This window comes from Drosophila nasuta, chromosome 2L (assembly GCF_023558535.2).
Source record: "Drosophila nasuta strain 15112-1781.00 chromosome 2L, ASM2355853v1, whole genome shotgun sequence".
NCBI lineage: Eukaryota > Metazoa > Arthropoda > Insecta > Diptera > Drosophilidae > Drosophila > Drosophila nasuta.
The window spans coordinates 9,466,864-9,494,139 of record NC_083455.1 but is presented as its reverse complement, the minus strand read 5'-3'; the positions used below and the strand labels follow the sequence as shown (position 1 = coordinate 9,494,139).

The 27,276-nt window shown below is 38.4% G+C and overlaps 2 protein-coding genes across 4 annotated transcripts; both read right to left on the bottom strand.

The window, feature by feature from the left end:
* Positions 1–41: 41 nt before the first annotated feature.
* LOC132792094 (serine/threonine-protein kinase GA29083) lies at positions 42–20,407 on the bottom strand. The gene is made up of 7 exons (XM_060801326.1): positions 20,311–20,407; positions 19,456–19,735; positions 3,161–3,830; positions 1,708–2,776; positions 1,492–1,637; positions 1,052–1,201; positions 42–987 (listed from the first exon to the last, which is right to left on the bottom strand). Exons 3-7 carry the CDS (start codon positions 3,818–3,820, stop codon positions 685–687), a joined length of 2,328 nt encoding a protein of 775 aa, XP_060657309.1. The 5' UTR covers positions 3,821–3,830; positions 19,456–19,735; positions 20,311–20,407; the 3' UTR covers positions 42–684.
* Positions 20,408–20,824: 417 nt separating this feature from the next.
* On the bottom strand, positions 20,825–26,716 carry LOC132788114 (sarcolemmal membrane-associated protein). 3 transcript variants are annotated; one of them, XM_060795443.1, is made up of 5 exons: positions 26,590–26,716; positions 24,353–24,849; positions 23,419–24,291; positions 22,768–23,352; positions 20,825–22,704 (listed from the first exon to the last, which is right to left on the bottom strand). In XM_060795443.1, exons 2-5 carry the CDS (start codon positions 24,845–24,847, stop codon positions 21,823–21,825), a joined length of 2,835 nt encoding a protein of 944 aa, XP_060651426.1. In that variant the 5' UTR covers positions 24,848–24,849; positions 26,590–26,716; the 3' UTR covers positions 20,825–21,822. The 3 variants fall into 3 exon arrangements, with proteins under 3 accessions (XP_060651426.1, XP_060651418.1, XP_060651433.1); XM_060795435.1 differs by lacking the exon at positions 26,590–26,716 and adding an exon at positions 26,408–26,562; XM_060795450.1 differs by lacking the exon at positions 26,590–26,716 and adding an exon at positions 25,758–25,907.
* Positions 26,717–27,276: the final 560 nt, after the last annotated feature.

The following is a 27,276-nucleotide window of genomic DNA, read 5'->3' as shown; positions in this document are numbered from 1 at the left end:
AATTCACGTTCATCAGCCCAATTAGTTCAATATAGCATTTATTTCTAAAGTTTTATTATTGGTGTCTGTATAAATGCGCTTAAATATTATGTTGGATTTTTCGTTTTTGTTTTCATCGCGTTTTATCGTTTACATTACAAGTGCAGGCAAAACATACATATACGTTTAAACAAAGCAAAAATCATCCGAAAAACATAATTAACAGGTTCATGAAAATATACACAACATGCATTTATTCATAATTTGTAATCAATTAAAATACTAATTAAAAACACTTTAAAATATATGTATATGTATAGTATGTATGCAAGTACCTTCCATTATAAAATATATATATATATATATCTGCGTTATAAAGAATATAAAGTAGCGAACCGTAAACGGTTGTTCAAATTGGAATTTTTGAGAAAGTGTCGGAACCACAACGTTACTAATGTTGTTGGCCGAAGTTCTCTTCACGTTCATTATTATTCTTGCTTAACGACCAAAACTGTACCATATGTATGTATATGTATATGTATGTGTGGGTGTGTGTGTTTGTTAATATGTATAAATAATAAATTAAGGCCTATATATAATAGCGCTAAATTACATAATACAAAAACTACGAGCGGCATTGGGGATGATGATGATGACGATAATGCAGTAACAACATTTGGCTCAAACACCCCAAACAGCCATGATTCATCTACTTAAACCGGCAACTTCAATGACATCGCCAGCACCGCAATTCTCCTCATCGACCATTGTCCAATAATGATCTAGGATATCCTCGCTGGTAAAGCGCACATCGGGATCGGATTGCAGCATGTTGGCGATTAAATCGCGCACACCATCGCCGATGTCCGACCAGTAGGGATCAGGAAACTCGTACACGCCCGAGATAATGGCATCAAACAGCGGCTCCTGTTGATTATCCGGCGCCACAAATGGCGGGAATCCACAGAGTAGTATATACAAAATTATGCCGGCAGCCCAAACGTCAATCTGCCAACAGAGAAATGATGTTAATAGGATAATTTTATGAAATTTGCGGGCGTGAACGCATTACCTTTAAGCCATAGCCTACTTCTAGCAGTATTTCGGGTGCCACATAAGTGGGCGTGCCACAGACGGCGTAAAGCGGCTCGGTTACCTCGCAAGCCAAGCCAAAGTCGGCGAGTTTCAGCTGCACCACATTGCCGGCTTCGTCCAGTTCAACCTGTTGGGTAAAGTGCAGATGTAGTTTTGCTTTTGTATAAATTACCAAGTACTAATATCATTTGTACTACTAATATACGTGATATTGAGATAATTAGCAACATAACAGAAATTAAATTAATTATAGAACTTCAATTAAATAATAGCCTTCTATGAGTAACGGGTATAAAAAGGATTCAATCTCTTTCTAATCTATTCAATTGTAAGCATTTTATGTAAATAATAATATATAGGTTAATTCGTTTTTTTTTCTTGAAGCCATTTTTAAACTCATTTGGTATTTATGCTTACCAGCAGATTCTCTGGCTTAATGTCTCTGTGCACAATGCCCATGGAATGTAAATAAGACATGGCAGAGCCCAGATGGCGGATCATTGTGCGCGACTGGCTCTCCGAGAAGCGTGTGACCTGTGTAATGGCATCGAACAGATCGCCACCTGTCAAAGAGAAGAAAGAGATTAGCAACAGGCAGAGCTGAGACATTATTTTTAACTTGTCTTAACTTACCACTCACATACTCCAGCACGAGGTACATGTTTGTCAGCTGATCGACATCCATGATGAGCGATATGATGTGCGGATGCTGCAGTTTCTTCATCACACGCACCTCCGCATCGATGTAATGTTCCTTGCCCTTGCACTTGCTTTTGTCAATGATCTTTAGAGCATACGGCAAACCCGTCTGTCGCTCCTGGACACGCAGCACCACAGCGAAGTTGCCATCGCCAATTAGATTGCCCAGTATGTAGTTGTCTCTGATGGCCGCCGGCAATTCACCAATCTCAATGCCTGCGCTATTAAGTAACGTTGCCTGATCATCCTCAGCCGTGGGCTGCTGCAGATCGCCATTGCCCTCGCTTCTCGGCAATGTGCTCGGTTCGCTGGGGAAAGCCTTTTTGCTTTTGACGGGCATCTTCGGCTTGGGCCCTTTGCATGTGGTGCCCGCGGTGCGCAACGTTTTGCGTATGGCATTGATGGCGCGCTGCTCATCCGCCTCCAGCTTGAAATCCTCCGCGGTATTCACTCGCTCGGTGCCGTAGGTGAGAAAGACATCCTCCTTGCCAAAGAAATCGGCCAGCTGTGAGACCGACACTCCCGACAAGGTGAACACCTTGCGAACGTATCCTGTGTCGAGGCGCACCACTTGCGTGATGGCGGTGAGCACATGATCGAAGCTTGGACTGTTGCGTTTGTTCAGCAGCAGGCGCATAATTCGTCGCGGCTTTGTGCCATTCCGTATCAGTGTGACGATACGTGGATGCACAACGCTGTCCCGCTCGCTGAATCGCGAACTACTGTTCAACGGGCAACTGCCGTTTGTGGCAGCTCCGCTACCATTTAATGCTGCGGCACCTCCGCTGCTGCTGCATGCGCTGCTGTTGAGCGCACCGTTCTTAAGGGGCGAGGCGGGACGCTGCAGCTTCGCGAGTCGCTGATTGGTCGTGCGTCCATTGTTGGCCAGCGTCAGATTGGCCAGCGGCTGTGAACTCGTGTTGTATTCGACCTTCTTGAAGTTCTCATTATTGCAGGAACACACATAGCTCTGGCCATCCTCCAGCTCGTCAAAAGCAGTGATCTACAAGTTAAAGCGCAGCAGGTGAGTTGTAAGTTGTTAATTGCTTATATTTTGTAAAACCCTGCAACCTTAGTCGAATGAAAAATGTTACTCGCTGCTATTGTACTCGATTAACAAAGTAATTAAAGAAAATCGGTCATCGATACTTCTGTTTTCTCAGCCCAAGGACAAGAACAAATTCGATGGGCGATATGTCTGCTTAAATCGATTGCCGATAAAGCAAAACAGCTTAAAACAAATTTACAATTGGAATTATTGTTGCTTTTTTCACTATAAATTTATAGTAGTTATATGGATTTTGTAATTAATTTGCAATGATGATAATCATAGCATAGTAACATTTATCCAAATACCAGTTCCTCACTAAGATTGCACTCGACTCACCTTCTTGCCGCACATAGTGTAGATGGCGCGCACAGCTCCAGGTATCTTAACATTCTCCTCGAGTAGTCGTGTCAGATCCTCGTAGAGGCTCTCGAAGGAACGATAGCGCTCATTTGATACTGGTATGGTTATGCCCGGGTAGAAGCGATCACCATTCCGATAGAACTTGATGCGATGCGCCTTACGTGTCGGAGCTCGGCTGCTCGATATGCGTTTCTTGAACTGTGCCGCACCAGCTGCGCCCGATGGCTGTGGACTGCCATTGAGGGGTTGCCCGCAGCTACTATTTGCACCAGGAGCTGCTGCCGAGTTTGTCGATGAGGCGCCACTCAACGAACCATTTGATTTGCCAACACTGCCGCTGCCAGTGAGGGAACCATTCAGATCGCGCAACTCATTGAACTCCTTCTCCAGTTCAGAGTTGGAGCTGGCCGGACTATCGCAGTCGCGACTGTGCTGCTGCTGTTGCTGATGTTGCTTGTTCAGCTGCTCAAGAATGGCAGCTTCTGTTGAGGATTGCTTGGCGGACGCCGACCCCGCATTGGCTGCCGTCTTCTTGGGCGTGCCGCCATTTGGACTCGGACTACTCGTCGCCGCCTGCTGCAGCGATGACAAGAGGGCGGCGGTGCTGTGCAGACTGCTCACCGTTTGGACTTCCATGCTGCACGATCTGCAAGCACAAAGAGAAATCATAAAATTTATATATTTGATTTGATGTAACTGGGTTCGGAATTCTGTCTTTTTGCATGTTCTATTCACACTTGGCTAAATCGCTAGACAATTTTAAAGTTCAAAACTGGATTATCTAACTTTTAGTTCATGTGTTGCTGTGTGTGTGTCGTGTGTTTGTTGTTCGTGTATCTTCTGGGAAATGGTTTCCCACACAATTTTGTGTGCGGTACCGCAGACGCTTCCATTAAAAAACTATACAATTAAGAAAGCTTCTGAAGAGTGGACCCGACTCTAAAGTATCAGGTAACAAACAATATTTATAACAACAATGGTTGCAATAAAACAATTTTATATTATCTGTTTATTTATTTTAAGAATTACTTTGTATTTCTATCAATTTAAAAGAGATTACACTATTTATACCATTCTTTAAATTATCAGCTAATTATAACTATGATTTCTTGTTGATAAAAATGGAAAATACCATATCAATAATATGGTATATTTGTAATATTATATTTATAATTCAATTTAAAACCAATATAAACTTGCCTTTTAAATGTTATTCAATTGTTCTTTAATTCTTTTTATGGGAAAAACTTTCATTTAATAAATTTATGTGATTGAATTTAAATGATAGTATAACTGAAGTCAAATATATAGATATATAAGCATCATAGATTCGATTGTAATTAACAGCGCTATCTTAAGACCGATACTGTTGAAATATATACTTAAGTAAGGAACTAGACATGGTCGTTAATCTTGATTGTAGATTATCTGCTGCTTTCTCCTGTTACTTATATGCTTATTCTTCATGATCGCAAACCGATTATACCCTTAGAAATTTCTTTGGTTGTTGGGTATAAAAAAGCAATCTCACAACAGTAAACACTAGACAGAAATCAGAAACAGAAACTCTAAAAGACTGACAAACCGGTTTCATTGGCTGCGATTGTAGACTAGAAAGTATCTGTCGGATACGCGAGCAGAACGAGCCAGAATGCCAGCTGTAATTGCGCTAATTTACGTAAATTGTTTGCAACCACATATTTTCCACTCAAACGGCGAGTCAGAGAGTGACGAGGAGTGGGGAGTGGGGAAAGAGGGGGAGAATATAAGAAGAGATAGAGAGAAGTTTTGCTTGGCTCGCTGACTTGCTGCACTAGATTCCAATGATGACCCCACGACGACGTTGACCGATTTACCGGCATGCCGAGCAGCCCCACTTCAGGATGCTTGCCGACTTCGCTGACACCACAAAAAGCTGGGCCAACAATGTTATTATGACGCCATGGCTGGCCCCTTAAGAAAGGTGTTGGGGCAGGGGAAGGCAGAAGAATGTGCGCAGGGCACACCTAGGACATTAAACGGGTGTGTCCATATCGTTGTGCCCAATTCATTTAAAAAGCCTGCATCTAGATTAGACACAACTAGATGTATCTAGACGCAATCCTAGTGAAAGTAGCACAATTCTTAGCAGAGATCTTGTGCACTTGAATTTAGGTCTATCAAACTAACTACTTAAAACTTTAGCGATAAATGTAGGTGAGTTAAGACTCAGTTTAAATGTTTTCTTTATCAAATATACTAACTATAGTAATTTAAAATACTAAGTAAATTCGAAAAGAAGTAGATTAGCATATTATGCATTAAAATATATCTATCAAACTAACCTCTTAAAACTTTAGCGATAAATGTGTGTGACTTAAGAATTCAATTGAAATGTTTTCTCTATCAAATATACTAACTATAGTAATTTAAAATACTAAGTAAATGCGTAAAGAAGCAGATTAGAAGATCAGCCATTAAAACATATCTTAAGAACTCAATTCGAATGTTTTATCTAGCAAATATACTACCTATGGTATTATAAAATACTAAATTCAAGTAAAATCAGTTTTGCAGATTAGGTATCAAGCAATTTACAAAAGATGTATGAATAGCAATAATTCAAATTGTTCCGAAATTGAATTCAATTTACATCAGTTGTTCAACTAAGAATAGCGCCAATAAGAGAAGTTTTAATAAAACGGTTCGCAATTCAAGCTGAACAAAGATAACATAGATGCTTGAGCATTTAACTTTCATATTTTTTACATATATTTGTGTATTACTTTAAATAGTATTATTTGTATTATTTACTTTTAAGTTTATTTCTTTTGTATTGAATATTAAGATCATGATTACATCAATCATTCACATCAAACAGAAAAATAGTTTTTAAATAGAATTTAGCCTGAAACTAAAATTTCTGCTCGGCAATTTTCAAAGAAGACTGCCTGTCAAAAACAATCGACTGATCAATTATTCAAAAGAAATCAAGCTGAAATCTGAGCAGAAATTGCTATAAATTGAAGAACACAACAACTTGGAGACTTCAACAGGTGTTGACTGAGGTTAAGTTGCCAGTTATGAGAAGATCTCTAGTATTTCTGTGTGTTTTTTTTATCGCTTGCTGTCACGCTATATAGTTTGCGAGAGCAATCAGAAATCTCTTTGCTCGCTTGTCAAGTTCATTTAAGCTTGCTGGCGCATCTCATTCCCTCAGATCGTTCCATCATTGCCTCATTCCAGCGAGGCTCATTTAAACGAGCGCAACAACAACATTCCAACATTCAACGTCACACTGAGAGGCGACTTTTATTTGTACAGTCTGCTGTGTGATGGAAATTATTGAAATTGTTGTCATTAAGCGATCATTGCCAATTGAATTCCAACTATAGTACGCCTCTGGTTAGTCTCGTCCTCGACCACGTTCACGTCCACGTCCATAGCTGTTCAATGAGTCAGCCAATCCCTGCTTGCTGCCCCTTCCCGTTTCCTGCACTTTCCTGAACTGAACCATGGGTTATGTCAGAGCTAAAGTATCTGTCTCACTCTCTCTCTTTCTCTCTCTGTCTCACTCTTTCAGTCTCACACACTTAAAGCTGTGCGCTCATTGAAGCTCGTTTATGATTTTTTATTACTTTTTATATAAGTATTTTTCATAATTTTTTTTTTTTTTTTTTTGGTCTTGGTTTTGTTTGTATTCTTCACTGGCACGTTTCATGCTTGCCCATTGTCAGTCGGCCCCATGTTGCAATCCACAGCTACACTCTAACGCATCGGTTATAATTACTTTCTCAACTGTTTTGCCATGCACCATTCTTCCGGGTACAGCGAGAGTTACCTTCCATTCAATCGGGGGAACAATACAGATGCCAGCTGTTTTATTGTGCACTTAACAATTACTAGTTCCTTCCCCACTTTAGTTGGATCAGTCATTAGCGGACCTCGAAGCTTTTATCACTCCGCTATTGTATGCATTTGCACTCACTAACCAAAGCATTGAATACTCAACTATGAGAGATAATATAAAAGCTACAATCATTCATATTTCATTTCAATACTTGCACTCAACATCCAAAGGAAATTCTTAGCTAAACTTTTTGTATTATATATTTCAAATATTTCTTTAAGTTATTTCTTGATTATTTTCATGTTTGTATTTTTATATATTTTAGTATTTAATAATATAGAAATAAGTAAGAATATTCTGCTCTGCTCTTTTTCTAATTTATTATATTTATATATATATTTTTGTATTTAGTATTATAGAATAAGTATGAATATCCTTGTTTTGGATAATTTGTGAAAATTTATTTGTATTATATTACCTAAATACTAAACATTTCTAAATTGAATACTCTTTATACATACATATATACTATAGAATGCATTATTTTATTATTTACATATTTAAAAAGGTTAGATATAATTCAAATTAACACCAACCAAGCCTTTGCCTTAGAAAGTGTAATAAAATACAGGAATATTGTTGTCTATTGAAATTTTAAATTTGAATTCACTCTTTCCATTCCAAAAATAATTTTTTTGTGTCCTAACTAAATATTTATTTTCTCAATTTATGCAATTAAATGTAGAATGGAACTAAAAAAAATAAAGGCAGCAAGCTCTTGTTTTTATTATTTTTCAATTCTCAGTATAATTAAAATTTGTTGTTTATTTAAGAAACGTGAAAAAATGAAATCAAAACAAAACTCGCTTATTTGACATTATTTTTGTTATGCAATTTAAGAAAGTATAAAACAAGAAATGTTATCTCGTTGATATTTTATTTCATTTTGAATATTCTCCTCTTTAATTGTGCTTTTCGTAAACAATACTCTTTCTTGTTGGAAATAAAATCGATAGCTCACATTGATTTCGATATCAATTACTGATAAATGCTGTTGAGCGTATTTAAGCTTCGACATGGCTTACACACACGAAGAAGAAGAGGAGGAAGAAGCAGCATAAGTCATATATTTATTGTTTCTCTTGTTGCCAGTTGAGCTTTTGTTTTACACACACAAGACGTGTTGTGTTTTGCCTCCAACAAATCTCGCCATCCCCCCGCTGCCAATCACAAACACACACTCTCTCTCTCTCTCTCTCACACACACACGCACACACTTTAAGCTTGATCGACGCTCAGAGTTTTTTTTTCGTTAAGGGGATTCGTGTGTTGGGCCATAAATTTGAATTACGATATTTTTTGTACGGGTTTGTTGCTCGCATGTTGCTGTGGCATGTTGCGGCAACATTTATGTGTGCCTTTCTCTCTGCCTTGGAGTTATGACTACTCCATTAGCTCATAACGTTGTTGGTGTTGTTGTTGTTGTTATGACGCCACCTTTGCTTGTTAAGAGGGCGTGTCTAGGACTCGGGCTATGCCCACAGATCCGCCATGAAATGCGCATAGCCTCGCAGGTAATTAAGTTAATTAATGTAGCTGCTGTTGCTGCTGCTGTTGCCAATCCTCCAAAGGCGGCGCTGTCGTCATCTTTAAAAACGTCGACTTCTCCAACTCTCAATTCTCTATCCTCGGTTCTTTATTTATTTATTTTGCAGTTGTGCCAACTGGGTCAAAACTGTGTTGGCCACCAAGTGCAACGGTTCCCAAAGTTGTTTCTCTCTCTCTCTTTCTCCCTCTCTTCTTCTCTCTTTTGTCTGCTGTTCCATTGAGCATGACATTTGGCATTTTGTTTGGTTGCTCAGACGACGACGACGACGACGCAAAGTAAAAAACCAATTTGACCTTTTTTGCGAAACCAAATTATTGGAAACTGAAAACGATGACATTTGCAAATGCAATGGGAAAACTATGACAAATCAATGTCGCCTACATTGGGGGTATTCACTGTACTCTGTACACTGTACACTGTACACTGTTCACTACACCGTTCATCATCATCAAACTGCACTTTAATGCCTTTTGAATTCTTTTTCTTTTATTCCACAACCTTCAAGCTTCGAGAGCGTGTTTAATTGTGGGAACAAAGAGACTTCCAAACAATGCGTCGTAATCAATTTTAACACTTTCTTAGCTCCCAGAAATTGATGGAACTTTTTTTTTGTTTGTTAATAGTCTTAACACAACAATTACAACACCAACACCAACAAAAATATATATATGGCAGTTATAATTGGAAAGTTTCATTAGAGACGACGAAAAACTCTTAATTGTTATCAATAACGCTTGTCGCTAATGATAAGAGACAGCGAGCGAGACAGATAGACTGAGAATGAGAGAGATTCTGGCATATTGATCTTGGAATTGAAGAGTTGTTTGTATTTATACCCGTTAAGCAAATAGTGCAAAGGGTATAATAGCTGAGTGACAATTGAGTATATCTAAATCAAGTTCTTTCTCAATTTTGTGTATTTAAAATTCTCTTAAATTACGTGTAACTCAAAGTCGAGCAAGCTCTTGCTTACTTCTAATGTGTATGTTTTGTGTAATATTATTTTGGAAATGATTCATAAATCAATTTACACACGCTATCACGGGACGCAATTAGAGCTCAATTTTTATTTATTTGCTAATAAAAACTTGATCTGAAATTCGGTGGAAATCATATAATGGAATAATGAATGACAGTGAACATCCCTATGGCTGAAAATGACATAGTCTAGGTATTTTTGTGCACATACATTAAATGATATAGTATAACGAAGCTGAATCGTTACTACGTCAAACTAGAAATCGATAAGCCGGCACAGGAAATATGTGCGTTGGCGTCGCCATCGACTGCTCTTTGTAGTTGTTGTTGTTTTTTGTTGTTGTCGTTGTTCTGACTGTTGTCGTATCAGTTTTTGCCGCTGCCTACGCATATAGAAAGAGAGAGAGAGAGAGAGAGAGAAGATAGCGAACCAAAAGGCAACCCAACCCAACTCGCAGCAATCCAATCCAACAGGCAATCCAATCCCAATTCGAATTCCAATTCCAATTCCAATTCCTATTCGCCCACTTGTGTCTGGAGGATGTGCGACACTAGAAATTCGCATATAATTATAATTGAATTTCACTTGTTAAACAAATACAATAAATGACAACACTATAAGCATGTGAATTGCCGTAAATGGCTGCAAAATGAATCCAACTATTTATTATATTTGTGTTCGCACACGCGCCACCAAACTTGGCCTGACAACAGAGAAGCAAACAGCAGACATCGAGACAGTCACTGAGGTGTAGCTTCTCTACGAGTACAGGGTGAGTCAGGGTGGGAGACACAGGGTGAGTCAGGGAGGGGCACGCGCTTGTGGTTGTCTGGCCAATGAACAGGTGCGCCTTGACTCTTCGGTTGTTGCACCCAAAAATCAACAACTAAAAATTATGACAACAACAACAAAAAAGTTGGAAATTTTTTAAGTGAATGTGCTCGACTCTAAGATACCCAAGAGAAAGATACCCAAACTATTCTTAATACCCGATAATCTTATAAAATTATGAAATACTATGAAATGCAGTCCTTAAATTTCGATGTTTCATTTTGAATTCGCTCTATAATCTATGACAGTTAAAATATGAACTTTACACACAAAGTTTTCGTATCTTTCTATCCCATGATTACCACGTATTCAAATACTTCGAGTAAATCCACAGAGACAACAACAGATTGTTAGGGAAGAAAAACGCGTCATAAAAGTGATGGTGGCATCTCGTTTTTGTTGTTGCCAATTTTTCATAGTTCATAAAAGTTGTTTAATTAAGATTTACACGCACTCAAGCGTCAAATTAATGGGCCTGCGAAGTGAAAAACGAGGCCGGAAAAATGAAAACAGCGAAAATGCCACGCAATCGAAATGATCCACAAGATTATTACACACATTTTACCACAGTTATGGAATTAAATTGGCCACGTTGCAGACGTCGGGTCGTTGACTACTCCAATTTTGATCGTTTTTCTTCTTTTATTACGAAAAAATAATTGCATCTCGATAAGTTATAGAAAGCGATCTGCTTTTGTAAATTGAAGCCATAAATTGCAAGCTTAAAGTAAATTATCTTTAAGAGTATCTAATGTTCTACGTAGCGAGCACTCAAATTGCAAATGTCTTTATAAGCTGTGACAATTGAAAATGTGTAAAAGAGAGTATGATAATTTATGGCAACGCTTGCAACAGTCATTGAAATGTTAAGCTTCAACTGTTTAATTACAAAAGTTATTAAATTCAGTTGCAGTTGATGAAATACTTTTACTTTTTCCCAACTATATTTTAATGTTGTTCATTGCACCCAACATTTAACATCTCATAAAGACAGCTAACGAGTAGCTCAGTGTCGAGTTCACTCGTCTGTCGCAATTTTGCTTTGTTATTTATGTGTTTCGCTACGACAAATTAATCAATATTTGGCTTTGAGCGAAGCGAAGCAAAAGCGAGAAGAGCTAGGTAAACACCAAAGTAGCTGGAAATGGGCAAAGAGCGAAATAGAAATGTTGTGCGATGTTCCATTGAAAAAACACAGGACTCTTGGCGACCTCAGGTAATTGTAATGAAAATTGGGACCCCAACCTCAGTTGAAATTGTTGAGAAAGCCGCAAACGTGTTTAGTTTGCTGATTAGGCCATAAACGGGAAACCAGAAACGAATAAAGAGAAACAGTCGTGGCAGCCCCAAAAGAGACCACAACGTGACAGTTGCCCTTGGCAATGGTGGCCCGAAGGGGCTCAAAAGATACGCTCAGACTTCCGACACTTGACAGCTGTGTGGCAGGCTGGGCAGGGGCACGGGGAAGCATCTGATGGGGCATGCAACTTTGCCGTGGCGTGAGCGCGGCATGTGTTCAAGTGGCGTCGACACTTCAAAACTCCGGCCGGGCATTAAAAGCAGCACCCGGCAAAAGTCGATCGAAGTTGGACGGACAACACAAAGGAAGCAGCAATTTTGGTTGCGGAGACACAAAACATTTGGCTGCAATCCGCATCCGTTATCCGCATCCGCGTCCAGCTGCCAAGTGCGAGATTTATGAGCGTGCAAACTTAATGAAGAAACAACAGCAGCAACCCTCGCAGCACTTTTCTCCCTCTCCCTCTCTTTCTTGCTCTCAATTTTTCTTTGTCTGTCTGGAACGCAGCTGAGGGCCAAGGGTTAAAAGCCGCATACGACACCAACACATACAACACATACATACACACACACACACACACACATTTAGAAGGCAAGGCAGAAGAAGAAGAAGAAGAAGGCAAGGCAGACAAAGCTAATGCTCGTTAGCTTTCTGCGAACACCTGACACTGCTCCAAGTGCATGAAAACGTAAAAGAAACAAACAAAACGGGGATGGAATAAAGTAACTGTAAATTGTGCATCGTGATTAGTTTTGTTGTGGCACAGTGGAACAATACGTAGTGAATATAACACCTACATACATACGCATAATAAAATATAAGCATTGAAAGGCTTCTCATTTATTTTGTTTATGCAAATTTCTATTATTATTTTATGTTTTAATAGAAATAATAAATAAAAACTTCTTTTAAAATTATTTGACACTTTCGTTAAATTTAACCAATATACTTTTATTTAAACTATAGCCTTTTTAAAATTCATATACTTCTCTAAAAAAAAAATCAAATAGCTTTTCGTTTAAATAACTTAAATGCTCTCCAAATTTTATATTTTAATTTGGGTTTTATTTTGAATAAGTCACCTCAAGTGACTTCTTTTTAAATTATTTCAAATTTCCTGTTATGTCCTAACGTCCTATTTAATATACTCCTATATAAATTCTTTGTTCGCTTTTCATTTTATTGTACATTTTTCAAATTACACATCAAATAATTTTGCTTAGCTTTTGAGTTTTCAATTAATATTTTAGTTGGCTTTTTATTTTCACTTTTATTGATTTTATGGCAACTACTGTTCACTCATTAAGTCAAGTTTATACTTTTTTTGGGTTTAATTAATCAACTTCCGTTTGATTTATTACACACGAGACTAAATGAACTTTATTTTTTGCTTGATTCAAACTCATTTGCATTCATGAAAGTTGTGCTGTTCAACTGAGCGCTTCAATCTAGAAAGATTTACTTTCTAATAGTAAAATTCTTTTACTTTCATTGTAAATTCCCCAAACTCTAGCAGATAAATAAGGTTTCTTTGTTCAATATTTTGCGGTTCAATGGAGCCTTACAAGCTTATGCTAAAATGGGATTTTATCTCTTCTCATTATTTCTCTTCCTAAATGTTTGGCTGTGCAACTATGCGATGAAATCTTTTTTGTGTTTGCTGTTTAGCCAGCTGTTTAAAGCGCGAAGAGCTTGCCAACAATGCACTACAACATTTCGCACTTGTCAACGAAAAGTAAAAGTTCAACTTCGGGGCAAGCTCGGTGCACCGCCCCCAAAACTTGAACAAGAGCGAACACATAAAACGGGCGTCTTCGCCGTCGTCGTCGTCTTGTGGCCCTCTGAGAGTGTTTTTTTGCCAAGTGACAGTTTTCACTTACCATACAGACACACACATTCGCATTCACACACACACACACACACAAAGCATGCACGCCTTGTCGCCCACCACGACAACAGAGCTAGCGACAACTGCAGAGGCAACAACTACATGCCAGAGTGTAATTCACGCAACTTTGCCGCTGTGCAGACTGCAAAAGTGTCCTTGAACTTTGTATCAAGTGGTTGGGCCGGTTTTGCTTCTACTTTACTTGTCTCCTCGTTGGCTGCCTACAGTATAGAGTACAGTCTAGCTTGCCTAACTCGACACATAACTAGACCAGTTCCGTAAAAGGCAATTTAAGCAACTGTTTACACTTTACAGTGCTGTTTACACTTTAAGCTACTGTTTACATTCGTCTGTGCTGTTAATCATTCCGTTTACATTGCAGAGCTGTTAAGGCAAACGAGCACTGTTAATGTTAAACTGTTTTGGGATGTTGCCAAGCGGCTTAAAATGTTGCTGCGACATGTTGCCACGCATGTGGAGGTGGGAAAAAAGTGCGTGTCTCGTTGTCGTCTTCGCATTTATTTATTCTTTGACATTGTTGTTAGTCTTGTTGGTGTTGTGACCTATTAAATAAATTAAAATCGATTTGGCCGCTTTTCATGTTTAATTCATTAGCAGACGAAATGCGCACGACAAGGCAACTGAATTTATTCCATTTCATTTCGTTTTACTAGCTTTGCTTTCGTTACCAGTTCCATTTCCAGATCAAGGCAAGGTCGCCAAAAAAGTGGCAAATAATTAAGTTGCTCACTTGAGTGCTGGCCGAAAATAAAAGCAGATTAGAGTTATAATTATTTGCCATTGTTGAAGGGGGCTCTCTCTCTTGATAAGCCAACGCACAACTAAAACAATAAAAACATATTCGAAATGCCAAGCAGCAAAACATCTGTTTGACATTTGCTTTGTAAACACTAGCTACCCCAACACTCTCTCTCTCTCTTTCTCTCACTTCCTCTTTGCCACCACTTTGTGCTCTCTTTCTCTAGCTCACCCTTTTTTCCACTCGCAACTTGTTTAATCAGCAAATATGCATACGAATGTGCTTCAATGCAAATAAACAAATAAACAAGTGGACAGCCAGAAAGATTCCGATCAGCTCGACAAAGCAACGATAGATCTCATTATCATAAGCATAATTAAGTTGCCACTTGCCATAAATGAATTTATTAAATAATTCAAAATGTGAACGTTTTGCCAATAGACGGAGACCTCGGCCCTATTGTTATCATCTGTATATTATTATATCATATTTATTATATAACTAAATGAAGAAAATGAGTTTAACTCATTATTCAAAATTGGGGAATTCTATAATTTTCCCAAATTTTATTTGATTATAAATTCAAACAAGTTATTTAGTTTTATTTTTAACTATACTTGATTTTCAAAAGTTCTTATCGTTTCTAGTTAAATCAAAATTTGTTTTACCAAGAAATTTAGAGGGACACAAGTTCTTGGAATACAGAAACAAATCCTATTTATAATTATGAGCTACACAAAGAAACTTCTTTTTTTTTGGATTGTAAAGTACTTCTGGTCAAAGAATATTTTATACAAATTACGGTACTAAATATATTTCATACAAGTATTTTATTTGTGTCTTTTGTGAGTGAGCCCTGATATTATAGTCAACCTTATGCTATTTTCTCTGTACTACATAGTAATTATTCTGTATTACTATTATTTCATATAACAAGAGGCATGCAGAAGCACATTTTAAGGTCAGGGTTCAATTGACAAAAATCGATTGCTTAAATAAAGCATTAAAAGACGTCACTAATAAACCTCATCCAAACACTTCTGCTATTTTCCGATGCCATTCCTTTCGTGGTTTAATGGATTTATTTAAAAACCAAATGAATATTCATGTTTTACAGCACGATGCGAGTGGATGGAACTTGTAAATGACGTGAGTTACGCGGTGTAAAAAGTGTGGCAATGACACATCGCATATTATATTAGTGTCATGCAACAACAAAGTGGCATAAACTGGAGGCAACGCCTACGCATTGCCACCTCACATTCCTCCCTTTTTTTTAGTATAATTATAAATGGATGCAAGAACTTTAATTAGTTGTAATTCCAGATGTTTATCGCTAAAATAATACACTATAATTTAGGATACAGTGAAAACCACAGTTAGTCACTCGTTTATTTCTATTTATAATTAAGAAAGTGGTTACTTATAGTTGGAAATAGTTGAATTTTGTTGTGTCTTCAACTAATTAACAAAGTCAGCAGCCGGAACTCGTTAACCGATGCTACCGACAAACTTATTATCAATATGTTTTCAAACGGAATTTTTATAAATAGAAAACTAACAAATTAGCTAACTGATAAGGTGCACTGAATACCTTGTAAATTGTTAACTGTAAACAGCAGTGGCTTGTTTTGCAAACATTTTGTTGTGGAATTTTGTGGCGAATCAAACACGTCAACTAATTAGAAATTCCGATGCCAATCGTATTTGCATACAAACATTCTTTCCTTCTTTCTCTCTAACTCTGACTTTCTATATTCGGCGTTGTCTTCAAAAAACTTTCGAAGCACACAAAAAATAAGACATTAAACCCAAGAGGTGCTATCAAAAAATTGCAAAAAGCCAACAAAAAGAAAACATAGAAAATTCAATGAAGCAATCGGTGTAATTAAAACACGCGCTTGAAGCTCTACATTTAAGTGAAAGTTGACACGTGACGTCAACAGCGCATATTCGAGTGTTCACTGTAATCTGTGTATGTGTGTGTGTGTGTGTGCGTGGAGCTTGCAACATAAGCCACAGCTGCTACTGCAACAAGGGCCGCTGATGAGGAATAGCAAATAAGGCAAGTAACAAAGCTAAAGTCGAGTGAGCTCGACTGCAAAATACGCGTAATAAATGTATGAAATTATGTTACAACAAATGAAGATTAAATATTCTAAGTTCTATTACGAAAATGGTATAGTAAACATTAATTTAATATTAATGAAATAATAATTGGATAATTTAAATTATTTATGAATTTAATATATATTTTCAATAAAATAAAATGTATTTTTTAAATAAGCATTACATATTTGCTAAAAATATTTCTTACAGATTCTGACATTATTATACAGCAAAGAATAAATACTATAAGTTCTATTAAGAAAATGGTATAGTACAAATGTAATATTATTCATTTTAGGAAAAGAAAGAAAATTGGGAAATTTAAATTATTTATGAGTTTTAGATTTTCATTCAAATAAAATGTATTTTTTAAATTATATGCCCCTTTTTATACCCCTTTGGGCAAAATTATGGGGTAAAAGCAAAACAGTTCGCAACTCGTTGAAATTTGAAGCTGTTTTTAGTGGAGGGTATTCAGGGGCTTTGCGGGGAGTGGGGGGAGCTTGAGTGCAACACATAATGGCGCACCATTTGTTGTTAAAAGACCAAAAACAATCAATGCTAAAAGTCGCCTCGCTTTTTGTGCATTGTTTATTGCTCTTTCGTTGTTTTTATTTCTTTCGACTGTCTCGTTTTACTTCTGATATTCGCTTTAGCTTTAATGCATGCTTAGAGACTCAAGTGCTCGTCGTCGAGCTAAGCGCTTTGTCATAGTTTTCGCAAAGAGAGCAGAGGGGGAAGGGGAAGGCTTTGGGTGTCTGGGGCCAGGCATTGAACTGTGCGGTCAGTGACGTCATGCGGTTGCACCAATACTATATAATCTGTGTATATGGCCGAAAAGCCAACAAGATTGTAATTTATTACTGTGGCGCCATCAGGGAATAGGTAGCAGAACCACATTTTACTATTAAGCAGTGCTTAACCTTAACAGAAGCTCAACATGCTGTTAAATTACAGTGCTGTAAACTCAAGGAAGTTATTTTCAAAAACAAAAGAGTTGTCAATTTAATTAAATATTTAAAGTTGATTTTGAAAGAGAATAGTGTCGCGTAAAATATAAAATTTTGGAACTATTTTTCCCTCAATAAATATGTTAAGTCAAACAAACTGAAAAGATGTTATATATAATAGCAGGGCTCATTGGGAAACTGCTATTTCTGTGATTTATTATTAATTATACAATTTACCTATTGATTAAACAGACAAATTGCAATTAAAAGGACAGAGGACAAAAAATATGACAAAAAGCATTACGATAATTTGAATTTTTTCAAAGTTTTAAAGTTTAGTCCAACACTATTCATAATACGTTAAATTGTCAAACAATCAATAAAAGTTAATTGCAAATCAATCCATGCAATAGACTCTTATACTGATTAAGTATATAGAGCAGCGCATTTAAAGTTCGGTTTGGTTTTTTTATAGATCAACCACCCACGATGTTTGCTAAACTTCCACACTTAACACCAGGTAATTCGATCTCATCATGACTCCCGTCATCAACAGCTGCCTTCTTTCATGTTTTTTTGCTTGCTTGCTGATTTTCCTAATTTTTCGCAGCACATTTATTTACGACTGTTTCTTTTTTTTATGCAGCATCTGTCATTTAACGCCAAGCCACAAGAGACGCAGGCAGTCATAAAAATGTCGCTAAGCAAACAAACAACATACTTATATACAAATGTTGCCAGCCAGTTTGTCTTGATCGTCATCTTGCTTTGGCAACATGTTGCCTGGTGGGCTGGCAAGTTGCCAATTATGGCGTTGCCATTTAATGACGTCACATTCGCCGGCTGATCAGCAGCATGTGGGTGTTTTTCTTGTTATTTTATAAACCATAATGGGCTCATTATTATCATCATTTCGTTTTATTTTGGTTTAAGTTTATTTTGTTTTTGATTGCTTTTCACTTTTTTCTCTTTGCAATCGTTGCGCTGTCATTTTTAATTGACTGCTTCGATTTATTTTGTGTTGTATCTTGAGTGCGTGGCACGTCATGGATATTGGCCAATTGGCAGCGTGGCTATCTTATGCCATTTATCTCTCTCAATGGGCCGGGCAAGTGAAAGTTTATTTGCCGTGTTGCTGTTTGTTGATGATTGCCAAAAAGAGTTCATTGGCATTGTTATTGTTGGGTGCCAAGAGAAAAAAAAAGACGAAGAGATGCTGCGCAACAATGTTGACAAAAATGCGTAGTATACGCAATTCTTGTGATTATAAAGGCAAAAGACAGGCAGCAATTCACCACAAGCGTTTTAACCGTTATGATTCATAGCCGGTATGCACACTCACACACTCATACACACACACACACTTGAAAGACTGTACAAAGCGAAGAATTCATTAAGTTGTGACTGTGTAATTAGAAGATACGCGCAAAGCAGAACACAAAAGAGAGAGAGAGAGAAAGGAGAGATGAGCACTCTGTGGGAGCGAGATAGCTACACCAGAAGAGAGAAAGAGCAAGGGAAATGTGGACTTATAAATGTCGAATGTTTACTTCTGATAAGTGGCGCAAAATATTTATAAACGAAAAAAAGAATACATGCTTTGCAAATAAGATAGCTTAAATAAATTAATTATTATTGGTTGACGATGCCGCATTGCTCGCCTAAGGCAAAAACAAGTTAGTTACCCAAACGAAAAAAACTAGTCAGCTTTTTGTTTTATGGGATTCCTGGCAGCTGATTTGCTATCGCGCGTTATTCGCTTTGTGTACAAATCGTTGATTTATTTATAGTCTAATGCATTTTTCCCTTAGCTGACGAGTCTCAAAGTGACACACTAACTCCAAAGACTACGCAACTTCTTCAGCTGTTATTATCAGAGAGAATGCGGCTTATCTGCAACTCACATACACACGCACAAACAACCACACACATGCAGTAAATAATTGTGTGTGTGCGTACACTGCTATTGTGCTGCAATGTCAAGTTTCGCAACATTATTCATTTTTAAGGCCTCACCTTTTGTATCAAGACAACGACGCGAAGTCCGTTAAGCCAACAGAGCAGTTTTTTTTTGTTGTTTTTTGCTTATTGCTTTCTTATTATGTTTTTTTTTTCCTATGTCCACATCTGCAGGCAGAATTTTGGGTTGTCGGAGTTGCGCTCTTTCGTCGTTGTGGTTTGTCGTTGTTGTTGCAGTCGTTGTTGTTGTTGTTGCCGCACTTTACTCTTTACAAACACTGACACAACACACTTCACAAACACTTTTGCACAACTTGCGATTTTGTTGGCCTTTAAGCTGGAAACACACAAAAAGAGAGTATGTAAGATACAGACAGAGAGAGAGAGAGAACAAGCAATTTTGCAAGAAGCTTTTTTTTCGTTGTGCTGCGCTTTTATTTTACTGTATTTTTAATCCCGTCTTTCTTCTATGCATTTCACTTTGACTGTGCTTCCAGCCGTCGTCGACGTCGTCAGTGTCGACGTCTCTGTCACGCCCACCTCACAGACACGGCGACGAGCACACCAGAGATGAGCGAATTAATATTGTGTACCTGTGACTTTTCACAAGCAATTAAAAACCGAAAGTGAAACGAACAACACTATTAATAGCGTTGTTATTTATTTATGCTATTCTTTTTTCTCGGATCGGAAACTTTTGCCAACCGATGTGTGAAAAGCCGAAGAATCACAGGCACAATTGACACAGTGACTCAAAAAGTCGCAATATCGCTCATCTCTAGTTGCCACTGCAAATAGCGCACACTGTAGTTGTATTCTTGTGCGGTCAACACTGATTGGCACTTGCAACATTAGTTGTATTATTCACATTAAATTTATTGTTGTTCTTTTCACTCAATTTAATTTATATACTTGATTAAATGCCAAAGATAAAGGAAAAATGCACCGCTTAAACGACCGTGCGCACCGTGGAAAACCCGACCCGACGACTGCAGGGTGTGACTGCGCCTTAAAAACTGAGAAATCCGCAAGAAACTGTATGACCACCATGACCCCAAAATAAATCTATTTGTTGGAAAATATACCGAAAATATGCAAAAACTTGAATACACTTCATTTTGATAAAACTAGAGAAATTTTAAATTTGTAATATTTAAATTAACTTTTAGCATTACTTTTTTTCAAAATAAAATGAATTGACATGTGAAAAGCCTCTTATGGTGTTTTAAAGATGCAAATCGTTAAATACACCATCAACGGGCACACTGTCAACATGTAACTGACAACGTAGCCACTGAAATCGATAAATTCTTTACGTCGCGCTTTTACGTTAAAGCGCGTAGCAGGTCAATTTAAATTGGTGGAGTAATGCGACGGTTAAAAAATTCAGTTATTCCGGCTACAAATTATCAAAGGCAAAATTCGATTTGATTCATTACAGTGTTGTGTGTTTATTCATTCGCTTAATTTTGCGTTTGTTGCATACATTGATAGTGGTTTTGATTTGCTTTTCATGTTTTCTTTTTCTGTTTCTTCACATATTAATTTGTGATATCGCAAGCGTTTTTATCATAATTTGTTTGTTTCGTTTCACTTCAGAAAATATAAATGTTTACACGCACGTTCGTTCGCTTACAAAGGGACGACGAAAATAAAAATCAACTAAATATAGTACATAAATCAACATTTAGAATACGTAAATATAGTTTCATAAAACATACAATAGCTGGTAATGGTAAATAATTGCAACTTAATTGCTAAACTTAATGCTTTGCTCTGCCAGCTGCTTTTCTAGTGCTTTTACTTTTGCTTCTGCTAAGATTTGTACACAAGTCGAAGGTTAATTGTTCCCACTACACTTAGAACATCGCGCACCATCGAAATAGTTGGAGTTGAGTTGATATCAAATAAAGCGTTCAATATAATTATGTAAAAATTAACTAACCTCGTGTGTTTGTTGTGTGTATTTGTTATTTACGGTTGCTTTTTTCTTTCATTTTCATTTCGTTTTTTTTTTTGTTCGGTTTCAATTCAGAATTTAAGACTAACAATTTTGCGGTCCAGAAATTAATTGCGGAAAATGGGAACAGAATACAAATTGGCGAGTAAAGCTCGATTATAAAGGTATAAGTATATATATATAAATATGTAACTGTATAACTGCATCCAGTCCATCCGATTTTCTGCATACTTGTACACATCATGCAACATGTTCACTCCATATGCACATCATCCCCACTTTTCCCCACCCAACACATGATGCTTCTGCTGTCTCTTTTGCCGTTGTTGTAATGTCCATATACTTGTACGATGTATTTATGTATGTATGCTTGTATGTATGTATGCATTCTATGTATATATATATATATGGGTATTGAATCTCGTTTGCGTTTAGGTACGACGTTTGCCTGTTGTGTGCGAGTGTTAGAATCGGGGGATCAGGAAATAGATGATCACTGCCAGTGCCGCAGCGCCCAATGGAATGGCGCCTCGATAAAGCATTTGGTCATAGCCGCCAAGAGGCTGTTTGAGACGCAGCTTTGAGATTTCCTCGCGCAATTGTATGTTGCTCATCTCGGATTGTTCCAATCGCTCCTTGTACACAATTAGCTCCTCTTCGCGCTCCTCATCGTTAATGGTATTGAGCTCCTCACGCCAACTCGATAGCTCACCATCCACCTCCTTGGCTATAGACGCCTGTAGGTGCTCCTCTTTGTCCTCGCTAGCCAGCTCTTCGGTTGCCTCAGCAGCACTAGAATTACGCTCGGATGCCTGTTGCAATAGCTGCTCCTGCAGTACCTTCATTTGTTTTTCTAGTGCACTAATATCATCAGCAAGCGTGGCTGATTTTTGCTTATAGAATTGACATTCCTCTTGCAGCATATCCACGGCATGCTCTTGCGCTAAATCGCCATCCTCATCAATACCGCCATCGCGGACCAGTGTCTGCTGTGTCTCCAGTTTGTTGTGTGTCGTCCCTGACGTTGTCGCAGCATCGTTGTTCCCATTGTGTAGTATAAACTCATCGCTAACCGTCTCAATCTCTGCCGCCTCCACCGGCTTGGTGCCCGCACTAAGCTCTGTTGTCGTTGGCGATGCTCTTTGATCCTTCTCCGGCATGTGGTCGAGATCGTGTTCCTCTTCTTCGCCAGAGTCGGCATTATTAAATATGGCATTTAATATCTCGCCAGCATTTGCGCCCTTACTGAGATCTGAATTCTTGAGCAGCTTGATCATCGTATTCTTGCGAATCACTTTGTGCTTCAAATCAAATTCCTCCTTCAGCTGCCGTTTGCTCTTTTTGCTCTGCAATGCCGAGAGAAATCGAATCAGTTAAATGTTAAATTTATTATAAAACTTATTACTTACCGATTTCTGTTTGCTGGGTGTTGCATTTTGTGCAGTTTCAAGCTTTACCTCGTTTTCGGCTAATTTAATGTCGTCCTCATCGTCGGCATCGTCGTCATCATTATCATCGTTGTCGTCATCATCGTCGTCATCATCATCATCGTCATCATGCTCGCCACAAGCGGCATCCAGTTGCTCCAGCACCTGTTGCTCCTGCAGTGCTTGCTCGCTGTCTTTGTCAGTTTTGATTTTCTGCAGTCGCAGCAGCTGTTGGCGCAGCTGTTCCATTTCATTCTCCTGCATGCTCAGATGCTCCTTCAATTGTTCGTCCTGTTCTTTAGCCTCTTGCTGCTGTCGCAGCGTTTCCTGCTTATATTCCGCATACTCCTGTTGTAACATCTCCAGACGTGTATTGAAATCCTGCAGTGTTTGCTTCGAGTTCACAATCTGAGCGCGCAATATGCTACACTCGTTATCCGACGTTGTGTAGGCCATCTCCATTTTCGACAACATTTGCATGGCATCACAGCGATCCTGATACACCTTACGCAGCGCCTCTTTGGCCGTCAGCTGATACGTGGTCTTATCATCGAGTAATTTAACAATCTGTCATAAAAGGAAAAATTGATTTGAGTTTGACCCACAAAAGTATGCTACAACTTTCGAACTCACCTCGTTGCGCAACGCATTCTCGGGCACATTCTTCTCCATCATTTGCAGCTTCTTCTCGAGCAGATTGATCTTGTGCACCAGCTGATCCTCGGTGATCATGCTCTGCCAGCACATTGCCGAATTTTTGCGCGTCGAATCGAGTACACCCTGCAAATTGCTAAGCTTAGCCTTCAGCATCTTCTCACGCTGCGAAGCTTCCTGTAGAAATGCATTGAGTCGCTGTATCTCATCGTAACTAATTCTATTCGGTCCCGTCAGCTGCAATTGCTCCGAATCTATTGAGATCGCCTCCCGACCGTCGGGCAGAAAGAGTGTGACTCGTGCAATAATGCAGCCATGCACCTCATTGCGAGAATTCTCAATGACCTCGACGCCAAACTTGACAGTGTCGCCATAGTGAAGTTCGGCGGGATCATTCCCCAGCTTGTTGTCATTGATAAAGGTGCCATTGCTAGACTTGGTGTCCTTCACCCAGAAGTGTCCGTCCGCTGTGTACCACAGCATTGCATGATTGCGCGACAGCACCTTGCAATCGAATATGGCATTTCCCTCGCTCGCCTTGCTCTTGGCGATCAAACGGCCCACTTTGCACTCCTGATTTGGAGCCAGGCTGATGGTGCGCGTCTCGAACTTGTGCGATTTACCTTCGCACTGTAGCACAATCTTTGCCTCGCCACTCCCGTTGTTCATCATCATGTCCGGTGATGCGGCTGCTGTCGCTGATTCGTTTGGCATTTGTAAGGCACCCATCGAGCTAAACAGATTGTTGGCTGTGCTCGTCGTCATTGTCGTTGTTGCATTGTTGGAATTCAGCACCGAATTGATGGCCAGCTGCAGTTGCACCTGTTGTTGCTGCTGCTGTGCCACATGTCGCTGCAAAGATTAATTGATTGATTAAATATGTGATTAGACAGGCATATTAAATGCTTCTCACCTGCAATGTGTTTGTATTCGAATCGCAGTTATCTGATGATGCTAATGTATTATTGTTATTCTGATTCTCCAGATTGTCGTTGGCATCGTTGCTACTATTCATATCGCTATTGCTATTGTTGCTGCTGCTAATCTCTGTTGCCGTTGGCAGCTCACACGTTTCCGTCTCGTGCTTCTCTCGCAACAATAGCTGCTGCTCCTGCTCCGCCTTGCGATTCAGCTCCATGATGGTGCTGTTTTGCGTCTTCTTGCGCTGCTGTCGCCGCGACACTTCGGCAGCCACAACGCCAGCGAGCAAATGTGTTCCGGGACGAGCGGTTAACTCCTGTTCCGAGGATGTGGTTCCACCTGAACTGTTAAGCTGAACTATTGAAGCTGCTTCTCCAGCTGCTGCACCTGTTGTCGTTGCTGTTGTTGCGATTGCTGCTGCTGCTGCCACGTTGGACTTCTGCTCTTCATCCTTATTACTCTGCCATTCGTTGCTGACCAAGACCATAACTGAAATTCGAAGTGAGAGCGAGACGATTGTTTATCAATGTATTGTTGGGATTAGCTGCAGAGCTGTATGACTTGATTTGAATGTTTCCAAATTTATTGTGTATATTATTTATTGAGTGTTTTCAAACGAAACGACCGAAATGTTGTGCCTGACATTTCTCGAGTGCACAAACTCAATGAAAAAGTGTTAAATCAAAACGTCATCTAAATCCTTTAGTGCAACGGTCACACTTGCACTGTTCTAATAACCGTTTTACCAATGCTGTCAATTGGAATTTTGCTAAATAGCCGCACTCGTTTAGCTAAGAAATACAAAAATGGCTGATTATGAAGCTTAATAGGCAAACAGAATTTTATTTAAACGAATTTATTAAAATAATATTAATACTAAACAGAATTTGCTAACAATAATGGCATATTGGTCGTTTGATATCCAATTATTTTTCCAATATGCCGTGGTGAACAGCGAAGAAGAAGCTAAAATACTTCAGTGCAGGCGCAAAATAATGTTTCGTATAAAAATAGATTATTTTGAAAATATAATTGAAAGAAGCGGGCGAGCAACAAATGCGAGTACTTGTGCATGTTGCGTGTGTTTGTTTGAGTTTGTGTGCGTGTGTGTGTAGGAGGGGGCCGCCGAAAAATGATTTTGTTTGCTTGTATGCGTAGATCGGGGCGCGACTGCTCCACTTTGGAGAAGCAGAGTAACAGAGAGGAGAGATATGTAAATAACATATACATATGTTTGTATTTATGTGCGTGCGATATATGTATATATGCTTATGCATATGTATTGAATAATAGTGCAATAAACTGTTGGTGCGAGAGAAGTAAAGAGTAACGAAACAGAACACAACAGTAGCCAGAATCCATAACTCGGAAGAGATGATATTATTTATACCCCTTACCTTGCAAAGAGCGACGATAGTAGGCCCATGGCCCCAACAACAACTACTTGATGGATAAGTTAACTACAGTTGCTGTTGTTGGGCGGTGGTGGGCGTGGGGAAAGCTGCGCGAACAATGCAAAACTTTTGTTGTTGATTGGCATGGAGAGCAAGCAGCACAACAAATGTGATCTGCGCTGCACTGCGTCGACGTCGACGTCGCGACGTCTGTCTGCTGCTGATGTAAAACTCTCTGTACGTATGTGTTTCACTCGCTGCTGCAGTTACAACCACAACAACAACTACTGGGCACGAGTTCAACGTGTAATTGCGAGGGGGAGGGAGAGAGTGAGAGAGATAGAGAACGGCCTGGAGTATTGTTTTTTTCACATGTATGAAAATTGATACACAAATTAAGCACTAACTGCAGCTTAATTGAATTTAATTACAAGTGACTCTGCTGTTGAGTCGTTGACATTTGAAGAATTTACCGTTCTGCTGCTGCTCTCTCGTTGTTTGCTTTGGCTTATGTATTCGCGCAAAAGTAAAGAAAAAAAAACAGCACAACACAATTTTTACTTTTTTTGTTTTTCTGCCCCGCTTGTTGTTCTTTTTTAAATGCACAATAAATTACGGCGTTTAATGTAAACAGAGCAACGTCAAAAACTCACCTTGGTTTTTGTGTTGTTATTGTTGTTTTTTTAATCAATTTTGCAACGCCAGCGAAAGCGAATAATATTTGCGATAATTGTTTTCAGTTCTCAAACCAAACCTCTTCCACTAGCCTACATATGTACTAGACACACGATACAACCAGCTATTGTGAGTTGTCACAATAAACTCACACGCTTACTTTGATTATTTGGCTCGTTATTGATTTGCACGATCACCAGACTGAATTAAATTTATCCAATTGCAACTTTTACAACATACTCAATTAGAGTTCAAACACAAATAAATAAATATTAAATATCTTCAATTTTTTTGGTCATCGCACAATTGGTAGAGGTGGAGAAACATCGATAGCAAAATCGATGCATCGATATTTTCAAAATGTTTCAATACATCGATTTTTTAACGCAAGCATTCATTATTTTTGCAGTCAATTAAATAATTATTCATATATTTGTTTAAATTTTATGGAATATATTATGCTCTAAGATGAATTTATCCTTTCTAGTTCTCAAATAAGAGCTTTTTAAAGTTGTTTTGAATGTTGGGGTGGGACCAAGGTTAGAAAAATACAAAGAAGCTTTTCTGGTATATTTTATTGTAATACTAAAATTAATTTCAAAAGCTTTGAAACCATATTAAATTAAAACCTTAAAACCTCTATGTTTGCATAAACTTACATATTTTTCTTGTATCGTGTAGGCATTTTTAATAATGGCGAAATAAGCTTGATTCAATGAAATAGATTTTCAGACGACCGCATGTGTGATTTTTAAGTAGAATTTAAAATTAAAAACAATCCTAACCAATCACAAAACTAATCTTTAAGATAAAAAATTTATTGTTAATTAAATTTGAACAAATTCAT

Coding starts and splice junctions, on each gene's coding strand:
- LOC132792094 (XM_060801326.1), bottom strand. CDS start 3,820: ATGGAAGTCCAAACGGTGAGCAGTCTGCACAGCACCGCCGCCCTCTTG. Junction 2,777..3,160: donor ACACTATGTGCGGCAAGAAG/GTGAGTCGAGTG, acceptor TTTAACTTGTAG/ATCACTGCTTTTGACGAGCT. Junction 1,202..1,491: donor TTAAGCCAGAGAATCTGCTG/GTAAGCATAAAT, acceptor TTTACCCAACAG/GTTGAACTGGACGAAGCCGG.
- LOC132788114 (XM_060795443.1), bottom strand. CDS start 24,847: ATGGTCTTGGTCAGCAACGAATGGCAGAGTAATAAGGATGAAGAGCAG. Junction 24,292..24,352: donor CGAATACAAACACATTGCAG/GTGAGAAGCATT, acceptor TAATCTTTGCAG/CGACATGTGGCACAGCAGCA. Junction 23,353..23,418: donor AGAATGCGTTGCGCAACGAG/GTGAGTTCGAAA, acceptor CTTTTATGACAG/ATTGTTAAATTACTCGATGA.